At 35.0% G+C, this 20,561-nt stretch overlaps 1 protein-coding gene across 10 annotated transcripts in view; it reads right to left on the bottom strand.

Annotated features, from left to right (window-relative positions):
• TENM2 (teneurin transmembrane protein 2) overlaps positions 1-20,561 on the bottom strand; it is a 727,803-nt gene that overhangs the window by 518,079 nt on the left and 189,163 nt on the right. For all 10 annotated transcript variants that reach the window (XM_026858437.1, XM_026858438.1, XM_026858439.1 and 7 more), the window contains exon 3: positions 12,995-13,285. In XM_026858437.1, the coding sequence (XP_026714238.1) occupies positions 12,995-13,220 (226 nt within the window). In that variant the 5' untranslated portion in view covers positions 13,221-13,285. The remainder of the gene's footprint in view (positions 1-12,994; positions 13,286-20,561) is intronic.

Below are 20,561 nucleotides of genomic sequence, written 5' to 3'. Positions count from 1 at the left end.
TGAATGTCATGATGGAAGTTAGATGATTTCTTTAAGTTTCAGTTTAAAAATCAAGCTAAGCCTTACCTGTGCAAGACTGTTTCTCAAAGGAAAACAGTTGTGGGCACTGGGCTTTTTCGGAAAGACCTTAATATATTAAGCCAGAACCTCATCTGCGTTGCTTTGTTGCAATTACCCCAGAATAGCCAATGCACAGTAACAAAAGCTTCATTACAATTTGTTAATACTAAAAATAAGCACAAAGGTTCATTTTACTTAAGAAATGGTAAAGAATTGGACAAACACAGATGAGAGATTGTTGCACTGAGTCAACAAGAGGGAATCACATAACTGAAGTACTGAAGGTATCTAAAACCACAATCTGTTGTGTACACAATGATTTCAGAGAGCAAATAACATTTCATTTTTCTGTGCTGTGTTCTGGTTGAATCGTCCACATTCAAACAATCCTAAATACAAGTACAGGATTTTACTCCTCTATTAATACTAGACAATATGTATTTTCAAGTCACTGAAATTTCATGTTCTTTCTTCTAATAAGACTACTGCTAGATCCGTAGGATGTCTTATAAACCACTTCACCTTATTTTAATTTTTCATTATGAAAATTTTAACTGTTCATTAACTTTGGAAGACACAGCATTACAGCTGTGATATATCTTTCCCCATATTATTAACAATCTACTTTATAAATTCACTGCTTGAAGCAGATACTGGTCTTTACAAGTTTTATTTTTGTGTTTGCAAGAGTTTAGAAAAAAAAGTAATAGAAGCACATACACTTAGTTGTCTATCCACACACAAAATTTTGTTCGCTGTCATGATTTTAAAATTAGTGCCAAAATACAACTGCATCAAATTTAGCAGACTCATTAGAAACTAAAACCCAAACCTCCAAAACAAGAAACTGTCTGACTAATAGTACCCTCCCCACCTCTCCAACTCTGTTAAGATTACTTAAGCAAGATGTCCAGATTATCAGTTTTTGTGTAGTAAATTTTTATCATATTGTGATTAATTTTCATTGAAGGTATGAAAATTATTCTCACAGAGATTAAGCACCATTTGCTTCAGTACTGTTCAAATGCCTGTCTTAGGGACAGAAAAACTCCAGGAGACAACAGGATATCACTATGAAATTGAACAGAATATTACTTATGGGGTTTTTGATCCTGTAACTTCACAATTTGAAATATTAATATTATAATATTTAATATGTCACCTTAAAGTGCCATCTTTAAAACACAATATTCTACTGGAAGTAATTAAAAAAAGCTAGAATACTCTGCTAGACGAGTTACTACAGAATGGGCCATTTGTTTTTTTTTTTTTTTTTTTTTTCTTTTAAATTATCAGACTTGACATTGCCTCTGGCTTAAGTAGCAAAACCTAAAATACTGATAATTTTTACTTCAATACAAACTGGATTGATTAATGTATTTGAGAAAACAAAGTTGTACGAAACTGAGTCATCCTTCAACTGAGAACATTTCATATAATCAAAATTTAAACTTGTTTTTAGCCAGCAGTCAGCACACAACTTGCTAATTTCTAGGCAAAACCTGACCCAATGCTGTTCTACCTTTTTCACATGGAATATTGGAAAAAATACTACTGATGTTGGCTATTTGTTTAAATTTTCTGAACACTAGCCATTTCTTTACATTCTACAAGAGCTGCCGAACCAAAAAACCTCAGGTCTAGGTCTTTGTGTAATCCCAACAAACGTGAAACTTTCCATGAAGTTTAGGTCACATATGAATCCATTGGAAAGCTATGCTAACAGAAGAAACACAGTGACAGCAACTACCAAGATACAGAACTTAAGACTGCATAATAAATGAGCTGATAAGGAAAGAAGTGATAGACATGCAGCTAGAAGATATTTACAATACCATGAGTGGCAAGGCATACCTGGGCTGATAACTGGGATAAAGGGAGCAGTACAAGAAATAGAACAGGATGGATATTGCTAAGATCTTCCAAAAAAGCTTTTATTAAGCTGAAGAAACATCTTACATGGTAACCAACAGAAGACCAAGGGTTGACTTTCAAAATTACACTGGACAAACTGTACTGAAGAGATGTTTCAGTACTGATGAACAAACCGTTCTTCTCTTGTAATCTACTTCAAGTAAATATCTTACTTTGTGAAAGTAATGATCGTGAAAACACTGGATTGTTGTAAGGAAAACAGAGCTAACTAGCATCACTGAACATGATGGTAGTTACCCAGAGCTCAGAGAACAGAATCATAAGCAAGAAAATAGACACTGCTTATAGTGTTATGTCAAGAACATTTTCAAGTGCCAAATTCAGTTTGTTACATCCAGTTTTTGACCAAAGTTTAGAAAAGAGCCTAGTTCTTAACTACTGTGTTTTCTATAACATTTTTTTAGGCGTATAATTCCTCTCTCCATTTTTTGCACCTGCTCAGAATCAACTAAAATGAAACCTCTTACTTTACTTTTCACTGCATTAAGAAGAAACAGAGAACTAGGTTTTTTGCGTTTTCCTGTATAAGTTTTCTATATCCATTTTAACGAGGTTATATCACACACACAAACATCTGAGCCCCATCTATATCATGTATAAGAAACAGCATTCCACAGAGGGGCTCTTCTCCAAACAGTTTTAAAAGATATCTTTTCATTCTGAATTAAACAGGATGTAGGGATTGCCACCAGCACAGAAGTAGGAATCACAAACAGCTATAACCCAAATATTCTAAGGAAATGTAAGCAAGTAATTACAAATAAAACTGCTTACATTCATGCAACTTGTTTGGCAACAGCAATATACCATAAGGAAAGCTGCTACAATTCATAACAGCATCTTGTAATAAAACAGCTTTATGCATCCCTCTCAAACTGTTTAGTGCTCAAATCTCATCAGATGGCTGAGTAAGCATTACACTTTGGGACAGTAAATCTCTGTTTCCAATATGGTCTACATTCACAGACATGTACTTTTGCATTCACTGTAAGACACTTCCAGCTAAGCACTCATATAAAAAAATAGCAATATATAAAAATATCTGCATGCTATTTTGTCTAGTCAGCTATCTAGACTGAAAAAATTTAGGAACCCTGAAGGACCAGCATCTCAACAGGAACTGACTGCTACCAGAAAAAGCTAATTTGAAGTTTGAGTTTAACAAACATGAAAGTAGTATGAAAGGGCTATCTTTATCCATGTCACTGAGACATATACGGCATTGCTATGGTACATTTTGCTTCCTTTAGGGAAAAACTAAAAGTTGGGAAAGGGTTTAGAAATGAGCAACTACTCTGCATTTGTGACAGAAGATGATACTATACAGGCAGATGCCTGAAGAGCTCTACCTAGATAGATAGAGCTCGTAGAAAAGATGACTGGCTTAACTGCAGGATCTAATTGAATCTGTAAAGAAAAATCCCTGAGTATTATGGCTGTTCCAATAAAACAGAAAAGGGCATCACCAGACCTACTGGCTAGCAAATGAAGCCAGTTTCCAAAATCCAAAGAGAAGCTGGCATCTGCTTTTAACATGGAGGGTGACTTCCCACAAATACTGCCTGCCAGTGGAAATGATGGATTTTCTGTCTATTGATGTTTTCAAGACTCCAGAATGTGCTTCATTCAAGGACAGATTACTGGGATCAATGTAGAAACAATCTGATGAAAGTTAATGAGCAACTGCATAGCAGGTCAAACAAGATAACTGGTAGGCCTTCTGACCTTAAACTCTGAATCCTGAGACAAATAATATAAACCAAAAAGAACAAATAGAAAATGCGGGGCCCTGCTTACCCAATTATACTTGTTTTAGTTCTTTTCTACTAATTTTGCTACCCATTTATAGGCTTTAAGTGAATTTGTCATCAGCACTTTGACTCAACTCCAAAGCATCCACTGTTCTCTAAGGAAGAAAATGAGGTTTGGGTGGTGTTTTTGTTTGTTCAAAAGTTTTCTTATGTTTTTCTTACTAAGCAAACTATGTGTACTTGGGTCCAGTTACAGTATTTGAAAAGCTTCTAAAAATCACATAATCCATTTGAGGTATTAGAAGAACAAACAGGGACAAGATAACAAATACAAACATAATAATCATCACCGACCAACCAGTTGTTCACTGAGTCTAGAATTTAGTCCCCAACAATAGTAAGATATTTCAAAAGAACAAGGGGAAAAAAATAAGGTGTAAAAGAAAATTACAGAGTAAGCACAATAAACACCTAAAACCTCTTCCCAATGCATCTGAGCTGAAAACTGACTTGTGCATTGGAGCAGTCCATACACTCTGGTGCTTAGACCATCTTCACACACTCCAAAAATATACAAATGTCTAATCCTTACCTTATTTTCATAAAGATGAGCACCTTTAAAAACATCTAGTATCAGAGAGTTTAACAATGCACAATCAAAAATATTTCCTGTATTATGAGAAAGGAGGAGGAAACGCAAATGGTCTAATTTCTCTTTACCAGAAAGCAAGCTTTAGAGGGGTTCCTGAGTTCACAGCAGATACAAAACAATATTTACTAATGTACATTCTGGACTACATGATTTCTAAAGACTAATTTTCTGGCACATGCCTAGGTTGCAGGGACAAAGATGCCCATTCAAACCCAGATCAAGTGTAAAAGCCTTTTAAATCTGAGATATTCATGGTAATAGGTGTATTAGAAAAGCATCCGAGTCTCTTCTTCTCATCAGTTTGAGAACACTCAGAAGTAATCAGCCTCCCTTCCAAACTCTTCTTTCTGGAAAATACACCCTAAAAAATATCTATGTTAAACTGTAGATCCTTTGGAAGACAAGAACCCAGAGAAGGTGGATTATTTGCAGAATTTGCAGAAGTTAGACATTTTTCTTAGTAGGATTAATCAAGAAATAAGTATTTTTATTTAGAGTATCTTATTTTAAAAAGAAAAATATTATTTTATCTCCTTGGAGTACTTTATTCCCCTTTACAATGGATTTTAATATGAGAAAGAGCATCCACATGGACATACCAAATATTACAGACTTCTTAGAAGAGTGTTTGCACGTGTGTGTTTGAGAAAATGGAGAAGGATTTATAGGATCAAAAATTATTATTTTCAATACCCAAAGTCTTAGGCTTCTATTACATAGCCAAGTAAAGGGATGAGGAATAAAAAAAGTATACAAAGAATAGGTTTTCTTCAACATTCAGCTAGGCCCTTAGCATTGTAAGGGGAGCAAACACTACTCCTGTATTTTGAAGCACAAGATCTTTTTGCTTGATACAACTTTGTAACTATAAAGTATAGGAAGTATAATTCCTATTAATTCTGAAGTGCCTTTGAAAAGGTATTTGCATAAAAATGGTGACTAAGCCTATTCTAGAGTAGACCTAAGTATTTTTAAAAATTTCTTTTATTCACAGTGTGTGCTAACTACCTGAGTTGATAATGTCTACATGCTTTTATATCTACTTTACATAATTGTCTTGGTTTTGGCTGGGATAGAGTTAATTATTCTTCTGAGTAGCCAGAATAGTGCTGTTTTCAATTCAGTATGGGAGTTGGTATGAGAAGAATGCAGATAATACACTGATGTTTTCAGTTGCTGCTAAGAGATCGAGGACTCTCCAACTGCCCCTGTCCTGCCCGTGTGCAGGTGCACAGGAAGCTGGGAGGGGGCACAGCTGAAGCACCGGACCCAAATTAGCCAATGGAATATTCCCTGTCATGGAACGTCATGCTCAGTATATGGAGGAGGGTCGGCTGGGAAGGAGGGGGATCTCTCTTGCCTCCAGGATTGTGATTGCAGGGTCTTGGGATTTCAGGATTGTTAGCCAGGAGCAGGCTGGGTGTCAGTCGGCAGATGGTGAGCAACTGCATTGTGCATTACCTGTTTGTACTTTCTATTATTGTTATTTTTTTATTTTATTACAATTATTAAACTGTTTTTATCTCAACCTATGAGTCTCCCTTTACCACTGCAATTCTTTCCCCTATCCCCTCGATGGTGAGAGGGTGAGTGAGTGGCTGTGTGAGGTTTGGCTGCCAGCTGGGTTCAAACCACAACAATAATGTTCATGTAACTTTGTAAATGGTTAAAAAAATAGAACCTAGTTTAACTTAATCATCAATTGATGAGGAATCCAGTACAGCAGCAGTAAAAACCACAGAAGCTACTTTTGAAAGCTAAATAACTGTTTAAAAAATAATGAGCATAAGTGTATACATACCTATATATTTGCACTGGAAAACCCTGCATTCTGATTCTAAAATTTAAACTGTAAACAAATGCTGATTCTTAATAATGATCACTAGAGAGAAACTGACAAGAATAAAAAAAAATATTCCCTGAGGGAAACTATGTGTGTACACAGGATTCACATATTATGCCTAGCTGTTTGTTGTTTATTCTACAAATACATATTAATATTAGGACCGTACTATGTTTTTCAGCACTAGTCATATTAATTAATACTGGAGTCTTCTGTCAGCATCATAGCTTCCCTATAGAAAGTTTCAGAAGACAGTATTTTATTCAACTCCAACTTCATTATGTTCATCTAGAATAATACTCCCAGTAATACTTTAATTGATTGCATCGTGTATTTAGCTTGCTAGTTGATTACATTCTTTCCATAGCAATGACATTTTAAATACTTCAACATGCTACAACGGTCACCCCTGAATTGCTGGGCTGGCATACCTCTCCTGTCATCCAGTATCTGCTCTCTCAGAAGAGGACTCCCAGTGGCTAAGATGCTGACTGAGAAGCTGGCTCAACTAGTCAGATAGGTAAGAGAGCAAGAGTTACACCTTCATCCAACAAGTCCATATTAGACAGCCAGACTTCTCAATAGATCAGTTCCAGCAGTTCTGAGCAATCAACCACACCCAGAAAATTAACTCACAATGTATGAAGATGTAAAACGGTGAAACAGCAAGAAAGGTGGATGGAAGGGGAGTAAAAGGGAAGTAAGAGATTATCAGTTCAACTGATTTAAACTACCATTTACAAATCAGGGAGCTTGCTGCTCAAAAGGAAACAAAACCAAACACCAACCCACAAAAGAGAAAACAATTTATACATACATACTTGGAAGTACCCCAAAGACTGAGAGTCTATTTCATGATGGTTCCCTGAAAAGCCACTTCTAAAGAGATTTCCTTCTGATTTTATGTTGTTGTGACTCAGATTTAATATACACAGAGTTTTAGTTTCACTCCTATTTATCAGCAGATATTAATATTACAGCTCAAAAGGCCACTTGACTGATACTAGAGTATAAAGGAGAGGAGGCATGTTGGATTTTGGATTAGACTTACATTTTCCTTTCCTAAAAGCATATTTGGGGAAGGATGCTATAAAGGTGTGTGCTTTTATTTATTTGCTAGTCTAGTAATGATCCTACATAGCTCCATTATTAATGATATCAGCACAGATGAAAGCACAGATGAAAGGTGCTTTCATGTTTTTAAATCACTTAATAAGAACCATATAGTCTTTTATGATTTGGGGAGGGAGAAGTTAGGGGAGGGAGGTTTTTTTCAACGTATTTGCTTTATTAAATAAGGTATACATATTAAAATATAAATTTTTATTTCTCACTAATGCTGTGCTTTCTAGAGAAGAGAAATTGAATGCAGTTGTCTCACCTTTATAAATATTTTACGCTGAGATCGCGTATCTCTTAGGTAACCATTAAAACCAAAGTAAACCTTGATTCAACAGCAATGCAAGTTACATGTGTGTACCCGTTATAACAGGAAATTTGCCTTGAGGCCTTTATTCCCACATGAGCTACCCTACATCTGATTCCATGTTAAGGGATTCCTCCTTAAGCTTCTGCCACCTGCATCTACCTCGGATTTTGTTTGATTACATAAATGCATGGATATACAGAGAAGCAAGATATTGCAGAATGGCACTAAAAACATAACATGACAAAGGCAAACTAAGAATGTGGTCCTACTCTAACCAGAATATAAGAAAAAGTTTTCTTTAATGTCTTTAGTACAAATTTGTATAACTAACATTTAATTTTCAAAAGGTCACAGGTTCTAAAAGAAATATTAAAACTAAAATTAGCAAAACTCAATTGGATTTGGAAGGGATACACTAATTTGAGCCTAATTGTTGAGTATGTCTCGTGTACGACCAAAATCTCATCTTGGTGTTACTGGGAATATAAGCAGTGAGCAAAGTCTAGCTAAGCCTGAGAACCTGTAACGGCAACTATCCCCTCTATATAGCAGCACATCAGTTGTTGCTGAATACAGAATACCTGACCACAATAACTTGAAATCTGAACAAGCTTAATCACTCTCATGAAATGTTCTTACTGCAGTGTGGTTCTTTGAATGCATCCCAGTAAATTATTTGGTGACAGATTTATGATGTGAAAAAGAACAAGAAGATAAAACAACATTAGTTTTTCTCAGCAATCAGAGCTGCCCTAGTGTAGGCTGTAAAAAAAAAAAAAAAAAAAAGTAGATTCATCAGACTGGTTTGGGTCACTTTGGGGTTGTGGGTTTTTCTTTTTTTATTTTTAATTGATATTTTTCTTTCTTCTTCCAGAAAACTATTCAATGCATATGAAGAAAACATGCAGTATGAAATACCCAAGAGATGAGTATGGCATAGTAAAATAACTTCATGTGAAAGAAAATTGGGTGCATTACACTTCCCAAGTGCCCCTCTCTGAGAATTCTACTGCAATAACCAAATTTTCTATTCGATGTTATGAAAAATACTGGACAGTCCTAAGGGACATTATAAGGGATTTATTATAATCATTGTCACTACTTTTCTCTAACTCCCATTAACATACCCATGGTGTTGCACACGATACAAAAAGCACACATTTGTAAGTATAAAAGAATACAAAATGGAACTTGAACTGACATACAAAAAGGTATTGGCTGTTGTTCCTTATTGAAATTATCTCACCATACAAAAGAGGTGCTTTGTACATATACAAAGCAATTCAACTGTGGTTTCAGAACACTGTTGGGTCCAGTTTAATATGATGGTGATTTTAGACTTATTTTTAATAACTTCAATCATATACTCTTCTTGTTCTAACATTTCACAGCAGAGATTTATTGCTAAACTAGATCTAACCTAAGAATGAGAAAGCAGTCAATTCAGTGTAACTATTGGCTAATAAATTTTGCATCAGCTGAAGCCTAGAATTTGGTTCAGGCAGAAACACAAAATCCATGATCTATGAATGCCAAGTGAGGAACTCAGGAACAGTAAGGTGTGCAATTACCTCTTTGAAACCCAATTTAAAACTCTTAACTCAGTAGAGTGTTCTTTTAAGCACAATTTGATTACAAAGTATACTTGAAGAAAAGCTGCCTTTCAAAGCAAGCTCTTGAAAGAAAGGTTTTACAGAATTCCCATTTTTTGCTTTAAAGGACATCTATCTTCACCATGTTGTGTCAGCAGATGAAGCCAGAAAGAAGGTATTTTCTTTTTTTTTAGGAAAAAAAAAAAAAGGTTAAAGTTTGATAATTGGTTCTCTTTGGTGGAAAATACATGGCATATAGAGATATTCACATATTACCAGAAGACTGTAAAATATTCCAAATATTCAGAGGTGTCAGAACTATTGTCAAGCTTTTGACATATCCTAGCAGGAAGTATGAAAGTTTCTATTCATCTCAAAATACAGGATTCAGAAAAGACTCCTCAACTTTAAATAAATCTTGTAAGGTTTGAATGCTCTCTCAGATCCACTGTATGACTGTATTAATACTTCAGATCAATTGACTAATGAATATCAAGTGCAGGTACTGAATTACAAATACATTTCTATCTGTATTAGGGAAAATCTAAGCCAAATTAATAGCTCAAACATGCATTGGACCTTCCATTTCAGTCAAGAATCTTAACACTTACTTTGAAGATGATTGGAAAATAAGTTTGACACAAAAATACTAAACCTCTTCTGAATTACTTTCTACAAATATTAATACTGATATGTTAAAGATAGTCTTTAAAAGGGGAATTTTATTGTTTTGAACGATTACAGATAAACAGGTTTGCAAATTTACTTAGAAAAATTAGAATTACTTTAAAAATTACTTTGAAAAATTACAGGAAAACATCTTGGGAAAAGCAGAATATACAGTCATGTCATCCTTCATGCCTTTATACCAAAACTTCCAAATACTGCACCAGAAACTAGCATCTATGACAAGTAAACTCTCTTTGGTAGGTACATTTGTCAATGATTAGCACAAAAATTTTATTTCAAAACATGACACTGCTTTTAAGTTGTATTTATTCTCAGAGCTAAACTTCCACCAGCATTCAATTTTCCTATCAAATGCTTTATTCACACTAGCTTAGAGAGATCCGCTTTTTCATGAAGAATAAGGCAAACAAGTCAGAACAGAAGGACAATAAAATACTAAAGTAAACCAGGAAGATCTGTTTCAGGCTTCTGAGCTCTGAATATAGTTTTTCTTATTAGGTTTCACTGCTGAACCATCATAAACAAAAATGGAAGTAGTGCAACTTGGTCTTACGCTTAACAGATTTTCAAAACTGAGCAACATGTGATCAGGCGGCATCTGAAGACAACTGCTTTGGGCAGTTCCAGTGCCATGGTTAAACCAGATACTTTTCAATAAGCCAAATGCATATAGCTTTACTAACAGAAGAGACAAAATACTGAGGAAAATATCTACAATTGCTTAAAAAATATGTCAAGATTTTTTATAATAGAAGAATAAAAAATTCTCTAAAGACTATTTATTTTAAGCATGTTTATTTCCTACAGAATTTAATCCCATCAAAACACCCACTCAGATTTAGAATAAATTTACATGTATAAATTCCTAGAAGTCTGCAGCTGGAAACAGCATGCATAAGATATAATGAACAGTATTTCCTACTATATAAACCACATTTTTATGCATATGATATTAATGTAGAAAGTGAGAACATGTACCAAGTCTTAATCTAGATCTACTTGCCACATTATCTCAAATTTCCTATCAGTAGAGGAACTGTACAATCAGAAAGAGACCAAGCTTTCAAATATGAGGAATCACCATTTTGCTTTCTGAACTTAACAAAAGAAGGAAAATAAGGAGTTACTACTTATACTCTTTAACAAAAAACTTACTTTGGCTCTCTAAAATAAACTTTATTCATCTAGACATAACAACACAGACTAGCAGGGGGAAAAATAATAAAAAAATAAATAAATCTGAGTGTTTCAATTCAGTTACCAACAATTTGCACTCCCCTTCATAAAGAGGGCAGATAAGAACACATTAAGAGCAGGAGGAGGATGAACAGTTGTCAAATCAGTAATCAAGAGAAAAAGAACACCCTCATGAAATGCCGAATAATGACCTGGAAACTAAAATGAGGCACTTGAGCTGAAGCATCAATCATTCAGATAGGGAAAAGTAATATTTAGATGACTCCTGTACACAAAGGCTGAACAAACCACAGTGAAAATGGCTCCACTAGCCCTTATGATCTCACTGTAGTTTGATGCATTATCTCTAGGTAAATACCTATAAGCAAAGAAAGACCCTACAAGAACAGAGATTACCTCAGAAAACAGAAATGCATGTTTGATAGACCAAGCACAATGCAAACACTTCCAAATGTCTGTACACAAATGTGAGAGAAACACGGGATTAGACAAGAGTTTAATTAGTGATGCTAATTAATAGATATTTTGATTTAAAGGTGAAGACACCGACTGCTAGCAGAATGCTTTAAACAAGTTGCATGACATGATAGCAAGTATAAAAAAAACGACCTTTCATTGAATGATCTCCACAGAGGAGTGTGTTAACTTAGAATTTCCTGAGTCCCAATATTAGAAATGTGTAGTAGAGAACTATCATATGCCGTTAAGGACAGATATAAAATAGTAGCATTTCAGCAATTGAAGATCTACTAGATAATTTAGCACAGAGGGCTATAGACCTATGCCTCAAAACTGCTAATATCTTGCTTGACATAAACCATATCTGATTCTTCAACTGAAACTAAACCAAGTAATTAATTTTAAAAAACTTATCTAATTGTTGACAGAGTGACAATTTAATCAGGCTATTTGGTCAAGTTAGCCAGGTGATTAAACGCTGTTCCTATGAAGCAATATTCAGTAATGGTTTCAACACACAGACTTATGATTTATTGAGACAAGTAAATACCTGAATGAGAGTAAAACTCTGTTGTGTACAGTGCAAAGGCACAACCACAGTTTTTTCAACTGAAAATATTTAGATTGTTAATTCATTAGTTCATTGGATATAACGGATATTTAAGATGAGGAACATGTTATAAAAGATTACTTCACCTTGCTTACAAGTTCACACAGGCAGGTTATTTTATATTAGTTCTAGGATCTCAATGCTGTGATAACGTATTACAGTCAATTATAGAAGTATTAGATGGGTTTCCTCCTTCCAGTTTTTATGAGTTGAAGGGTAAGCAGTAAGGGTAGCAGTGACAAAATGACGTCAGAGGAAACGGCATTCCCATTCCCACATTTCAATTACACAGCAGTTAAGAACAGAAAAGGAATTCTGAGGAATCAGATTAATAATGAATATACATTGGCCATATGGGGTTTTACCATAACAGTGTTTTAGTTATCTTTTCAGTCCAGGTGTTCTGTTAAAGACAGACAAGTTTAGGTGAAAATGCTATTATTACTTCCAAAATGAACCTAGGAAAAGGAATACAAAGTTATCATGTCAGCCAAGCCTGAGATCCATGACAAATACAACATCTGGTTAAGGATCACTATCATTTGTGTTTATCAGATATTTTGAACAGTGGATCCTGGACTGTCACATGTACAATTCCAACAGTATCAGAAATCTGAGAAAAAACTTCCTAATTTAACTCCAAACAGTTGAAATAATGGTAAAACGGCATCCATTCTCCTATTAAATTCCTTGTAACACCGATATAGTATAACAAGCAACAGAGATTGTCCACGGAGGATTACTGTGAAAGAAACCAGCTCTGACTTTAAACATACCTTGTCTTGGAAACTCATCCGACTCCCTGTGAACCAGGTCAGAAACTCGGTTTCCATAGTGCATCCTAGTGTCATGATCATACGCCTTCAGTGTCTCACTTGAGCTGTAAGACTTCTGAGTTGGTACTCTGCAGTCTTCACTGTCCAGCGAAGAACTTGTATAGCGACACTCCTTCCCACACCGGCCCCGCGTCAGGGAACGGTGCCTTCTATCTTTTATATCCATTATTGTGAATCAGGTAGGACGTTTTCAGAAAACCCACTCTTATATTTGGGGTCAGTCACTGTCACCTAAAACCAGGAAAGGATAACGAAAGAGTGAGCAATGTTGCTACTACATTTTGTTTTATTCTACTTTCCCTGACTTATCCTTGAAGAACAAGACAGCACAGATGGAGAAAAAAGAGAAGACCCACATGATGCATCCTTAGAAAATGAAATAATTGACCTGAATGGGTGGGGAGAAAAAAATCAAATGCTGTAAGAGAATTGCATTCTATCTAAATTATCATCTTATTGAAGAGTTTAAAAAATAATGATAAAATTACTGCTATCTGTTGATTTTTGAATGAGCACCGATAACAACACAAAACTGTCAGAACAGTATTTGTTCCTGTTATGCAGTACAAAGAAAAGCAGACTCAAACCAGCTTTAATTATTTCCGTTCTTCCTGCAGGAGGGCTTGCAATTAAGAATGAAGCATGCGGGAGAGTTGCATAGAGGAGATTATTCCTATTCAGCACTAATGCATTACAAAGTTGTACATTATCCTTTAACAATGTGTTCACAAGCAGCAGCAACTGATTTTATTGTCCCTGGATAAAATAATCCAGGGCCCTATTCTCAACAAAAGGCCAGACCACGTATTTCCAGAGGTCCTTTCCAGCCTTGACATTTCTGCATTTTTATGATTCTCTGAACACACTTTGGGAATTGGCTGCTCTTGTGCACCACAGAACGTGGCAAGATGTTCTTCTGCACAATCCTTCAAGATGACCATTTTATCCCTCTCAGCAGTTGGAGCTCTTCAAAATATTTTCTTGCTCACTGGACCAGAAAGAGACAGATTCTTACAATCTACTTAATCAGGACACTCTTAATGTGGCACATATACTTCAATATATGCACGGTTTGCATGCATAAACCACAAAATAAAAGATACCGTAGAAAACAACTACCTAACCACTGAGGTAATAATTGTTTTGATTTGGTATTTGTATGTATGTCTTTCACAGCATCACATGCCCAGGTCTGTACCAGTCCTGAGAAATCCTCACGACAAAACTTTTTGCTGGAAATGAAATCTTCCCATACAGAAAATATCCAGATTTGCTAGCAAGCAAAAATTGGAACAAAACCTCTGCCTTTCTATGGTTTTGGCAAATTTAGCTGGGACAGTTCGTGACACTTTCTTTCCCATTGTCCCTTCTCAGTTCAGGTGCCTACTCGAAACCCACCCAGCAGAAGGGGAGCAGGTCCTGCACGCCAGCTACACCCAGTCCCAGGCCTGAGTCTGTACATAAACTATCAAAGCCCTTCAGCGGAATGATTCCTGCTGCCACCAAGGTAAAAAACTCCAGGAAAGATGATAAAAAACCCAGAAGGCATTCCTGTCTTTCATTGTTGAAGTTGTTTGCATCTGTAGGAGAGGAGGTCATAACATTGGCATGAATATTGGCTAAATCATTGCTTTTTTGGATTACTAGATTATGTCCCTAGGAGAGAACTGGCCAGAGGTGCTACTGAACTTTAGAAACTGTTTCTTAGCTTCATTTAGACTCTGACACTAGGACTTGTTGTGTTTTTTATTTTTCTTTCTATATTTTAAAGAAGAATATTAGGTAACCAGGAGAAACAGCTGCTTTAAGCCACCCACAGGTACTCTGCAATCTGTGAGCGATAAAAAGTGTAAACATTCGTACTTTTTTCTCCTTTTTCTCTTATTTTTAACTATGATGGTACATTTCAGACGGGAAAAAAACCCTACAGAACAACACACACACAAAAGTCAAAATAAAATCAGAAGACATTCAGCACTTAAAATTGGGAGGATTAGTTTTAGAATTTTAGACGAGAAAGAAAGGCAATACACACTCCCGTTTCTCACCTCTCAGTGTCTGGTGGCTAAGCTGACTTCTCTATATCTGAATTATTCAGTTCAATTATTTGGTCCTGTAATATTTATTAAACTCTAAAGCATGTTAACTGTAAAGCATGTTAACACTGATGGCACAAACGCTTAAAGTTTGAGGAGATATATGATCATTTAGATTAACAATGCCTGGCTCTTTGATCCCAGTTCAATATTATCTCATCAAATTCGGGTACCAATATATCACAATTAGAAAACATGGAAACAGATGAATACAATACAGTATCGAGCAAAAACTGCCAATTACTCTTCAGTGTCTTCACACTACTGTTCAATACAAAAGCCTATTATTCCATATGAAGGTACTGTCTATCAGTTCAGAAAAACAAACAGCTTTTTATTTTTGTGATTGCTAAACTTTAAGCTGTCTGGCCTGATTTGTATTGTTTCTGAAAGAACATTTAATTCTTTGTTACTATAGTTAAAGGAAGGATTTACTATCACTGAGATAAAACTTCTGAGTATTTCCATGATATTAGCTTATTAAAATCTCAGGCAAACAAGATTTTTTGAAATTGCTCCCTCAATAAATATCCTTCCGCAGTTTTGTGTGATTATTCTACCAATACAAAATTAAAACAAAATGCTAAGACCATGCTCTACTGTTGATAATGCCAAGAAATATTCCTCAGTCACCCTCACGTGCAGAATTGCAAGGTGCAACACCTGCACTGCTGTTACCATGACAAGTCCAAGAGGTTAACACAAGAAAATAAATGTAGAAATATAATAAATATGTCCCAACAGATTTATTTTGACCTTTTTTAAAGAATATCTTGTTACAAGAGTCAGCTGTCATAATAATTTGGTGAATAACTTCATCTTTATAATACTATTAAAATTTTCTTGAACATTACTAAATTTTAAGAGATGCTTAAAATATTACAGATAATTTAAAAAACATTTTTATGGAGGCTTTTATCCAATTACATGTTTCTATTTATTACACTATTTCTATTTTTTTTCTGATTTTTTTTTTATTACTTGAGGACAAATCCCAAGCATCTGAGGCTAAATACATCTACCTAAATGCAACAAAATATTTTCACAGACTCTTTTTCTCTCATCTTCATCTCCGCTGTGGGGATTTCTATGAACAAAGTGGTGAGGCAAAAGCAGTTCCACAGCATCCTCAACAAACTACTCTTAAAATTCAGACAGCAGTATCATCATACATGGCTTAATATACGATGAAATGAAGTTGTAACACACTCCTAGAAAACCTGTTTCACATTTTTCTCACACTTATCTTAAGTAGACAAAATACTGTTTCAGTTCAATGCTAAACACCTTCCCTGTTAGTCATATCTTTATGTAACGGATTCCTGGAAAGGTAAAATGTGATAGCTTTGGTTAAGCGAGAATAATGGTGAGATTCAATTTGAGTTTGAAATTCCTGATAATCTTTGATTGGCCTGTCTCAAGGGCTCTCTATGAATGGTTTATTTTGAGTAAGTGACCTAAATAGTAACTGATTTAATAATTTAGTTTGTTTCAAAGGATTTCAATAAGACTGCTCATATTGACCCACTTATATTACAGAGTAGTACAACCACTGACAACTGACTTCAACTGTTTTTCTCATCTATCATTATTTTAATTATCTATGAAGCACTAGCAGGACCCCCATCTAACTTTCTGAATAAGGTATTTATGGCTTGCAAAGGGTTGGTCAAGTTTCAAGGGCGTATAGTCTCAGTTGATCTAGATGGATAGTAAATCTAAAGCAATGCATGGGACATGCTGAATTTGCTGCTGACATACAGATATATATTGCATGTGCTGCAAGTTACACGTATCTAATAAACTCTGGGCTTATAACACCCAATATAAGATTTCTTGTGTTCGTGTGCAGCAACTGTTTACCTGGATGTGACCACCGCAGTGGCAGCAAGAGCATAAGTGCTAACTGTGGGGTAGCCCAAAGACATTAAAGCAATGTATGTCCTGAAGAGAGCAGAGAAAAAAAAAAAAGAAAAAGCTGAGGAGCTGAGAAGTGAAAAAGCAGTTTTTTGTTTAGGGTTTTTTTAAAAAATTGACCACTTCTTTTTGTGTTAGCAAAGTCAAATCAATAGGAGGCATGGAGGGAGGACTCAAAGTGAATTTTAATGGCTTAGTGAAGCCTACGCTAAAACTCTCTTTAAATCTGAAGCTGATTCGTACGCTGATCTTACCTAAGTTATGTGCTTGTTTTTTGCATTTTCTAATGATCCCTTATACTATTGCAGCGTACATGGCCATTAGAACTGCCACTCACAATAGACAGAATGCAGTAATCACTTGCAAGTTCAAGAGAAAACAAAGCACTTCACATTTACTTTGTGCCCCTAAATAACCTAGCACAACCAGATCAAAACATTACAATAGTACATGCAATATTAGAAAGTCTTTTTTTTTTTTTTTTTTTTTTTTTTTTTTTTTTTTTTTTTAAAGTAGTACACCATGTACCAATCTGTTCATTAAAAACCAGGTCTCTTAAAAGCCTGTACTTCTTTTCATCATCAACAATTGGAAATAAGCTTGTGATTTAGAGATTCAAATGCTGTTCATTATTTTATGCAAAGACTATTTTTGAAATGAAAAAATTCAATAATTTAGCTTTGGCACAGTATAAATTTTAAAGGAATAAATAAAAGGGGTTTTGCTGATTTAATATTAGTGGAAAAGTACATCTTCTAGATCACCTCTGCCTTTTAAAAAAGGCAATAAATAAAATGCATTTAAAAAAATTAAATACAAGTATAGTATGTACACTTTGTTACATGAACTAAAGTTGATGACAAATATGTTGGTTTTGATTTGGGCCAAAAAACAAAATATATTTGGACAGTCTGGTGTAATAATGTAACCTCATTTTCCACTGATAAGTCCTTTTTCTGATTTTTCATTTTTTTTTTAAATCCAAATACTGAATTTCCCTTTTTGTGTAGCTACTCTAGGTATTGTGCCAAAAATTAGATGTATTTAGTATGACACGTGAAATTTCAGAACAGTCTTGATGAATGATTCAAGTTTAAGTAATAGAGAACAGTGTTTATAGGCATTCTGTGTTGTGCTTTAGTGCAGAGAAAACCTTTTAGTAAATAAAAGCTATAGGAAGTATTTTCAGACTAAGGCCAGTCAAAATTGTAAACACAAGAACAAAATCAAACACCATGCCAAATATTTATGTATGTATTTTTATGTACTTAAAAAGACATATTTTTATTTCCAGACTATCTTCTGAGATTTCTGTTCTCCAGGAATTTCTTAGAAATCCCAGAACTGTTTAAATCCATTATGAAAATAACATCCCATTAAGAAAATAACATGCCATCAAGAACTGATGAAAAGCCCAGGATCTAGAGACAGCTTTCTAACAGTCTTAGTCTCACATCATTCCCTGACTGCTAAGGATTAACCCCTTATTTCCCCTATGTGTTGGGCAGTGAGGGTTGACATATGTGAGCACATTCTCTTCTCTGCACCGAGAAGATTCAGAATTGCAGCTGACCAGCTGGCACTGAGGATAATTGGGGAGTTCCTTTATTAAAACAACTTCATGTCAGTTTAAAAAGCAGCTAGACAAACTTGGATACAAATTCCTCAATATTATTAAGCATTTGCCCGTGTTCAAGGTCTGAGGCAGTGTGACAGATATGAACCAACAGATTCTTCATTTTCATTTAATCTGCTATGAACTGTGTGCTCTTCCCCCTCTAAGAACAACACGAGAAATAAGCTCAACAAATACATGCAATATGTTCCAGAGCAGGAAGAAAAATAGTGGCCTTGAAGCCTCTATCACACAAAGCTCATTTAGTGCCTTAGTAAGTCCACACAGTTTATGTACATGAATTTTCTTGAAAAGTTATTTTAAACTCCCTAAAATATTACTTGCATCCCACATATTTCAGAGGCTGATCATCCATAGAGTATGGCAACTATCATGACTCCCAGCCACTATAAGCTGATTGCATCACACCGACTCAGAAAGATGGCCATATTTTGTAAAAGCATATAACACAAGCAATGAAAAAAGTACAGGCATTACAAATAGCAAAAAATTTAATTCATTTTTCAGAGAACAGCTTATAAACTCACCTAAATTAGTAGTAAGCAGAACACTTCTAGTTATACAAGTGAGGCTGAAATTACATCTACTTTTCTTCCCAGATATACAGAAATAAAACAGTAGAAAGAGTTTGAAGGAGATGTAAAGAAAGTGATAGAATAAAAATATTTTTATATCCTGGAGTTGCTCAGCTGTGTGAAGTTTTCAAGTTCTTCCTCTTGAAGAGTGTTTGTTCTTCTTTTCTGAATGAGACATTAACATCCCCCCATTTCAAACACTGTCTACAGTTTAAAAAATGACGTTTTAACCAGGGATAACATATTTCCACTCCCAACTCAAAGCTATTTACAAATATTTATTAGGCTTTAGGACAGTCATGAGAGCTAAATCTATATTATCCTTATTCTACAGAAACAATCTTATTCTACAGTTAAACACTGAAAGCAGAAATATCCCATCTGAAGTCATACGAGTTTGCTGCACACTGAGAACCCCGAGTTCCAGCTCTTGGTTTCCTGTTCACAGTATAATTGTTAACTACATACTTCTGTCGTGCTATGCAGTCAGATGAAAAAAAGAATCAAGTCACCATAGAACCATACAATGCCAACTTCTCAATTAATATAATTACTTAAAATTAGTATAGCTGAACAAGTTCACAAAATGGATTTAAAGATCAAATACAAACTGGCCACTTCAAAAGACCAAGTTTGCTAAAAATAATTGCCTAAAGAACATTATTACTCTTCAACTGCCTAGGAAGAACAAACAATACTATTATCTACTGCTAAAATGCTGTTAATGAAGAAAGGTAGAATAATTTATCATTGCATAATTAGCACAATGCAGTTAAGCATGTTCTAACGATTCAGTATAATAGTTTCCTATCACTAGAGAATACTTTTGAATCAGGAAATAATTGTCTAAATAATTTCTGATTAAGCCTTTGATCAAACTGATCAACATTTAAAGAAGTGAGATAGATCTAAATGCCATGCAATGAATGACAACTTTATTTATTTAATTGTCCACGGGTGATGTTCTTTTTTTCCTTCTAATCCTAAGGTAGAATGCTGTCTTTAATTAAGTTAATGGGATTTTTAACCTAACTAGCAATGGAGCCAAGACATCAAGCTGGTTGGAGCACAAGATGTGCTCCAGCTATTTCCCTTCTCTTTTGCTTTCACCAACAATTAGTCATTAGCCCATTTAGCTTTATATCAGCAATTTCCAGTGTTCTGTCCTCTTGTCAGGCTCCTCTGTCTTTCCATTTTCTCAAAAACCTTATTTATCCCTATAGTTTCAGTTACGGATTTGAATGTTTTTAATTTCCACAAGACTTTTCCTTCACACCCAGGCT

The sequence above is a fragment of the Athene cunicularia genome (assembly GCF_003259725.1).
Source record: "Athene cunicularia isolate RWA chromosome 13 unlocalized genomic scaffold, athCun1 chr13_part1, whole genome shotgun sequence".
Taxonomy (NCBI): Eukaryota; Metazoa; Chordata; class Aves; order Strigiformes; family Strigidae; genus Athene; species Athene cunicularia.
The sequence above is the reverse complement of the archived record's forward strand: the minus strand, read 5'-3'. Positions and strand labels throughout refer to the sequence as shown.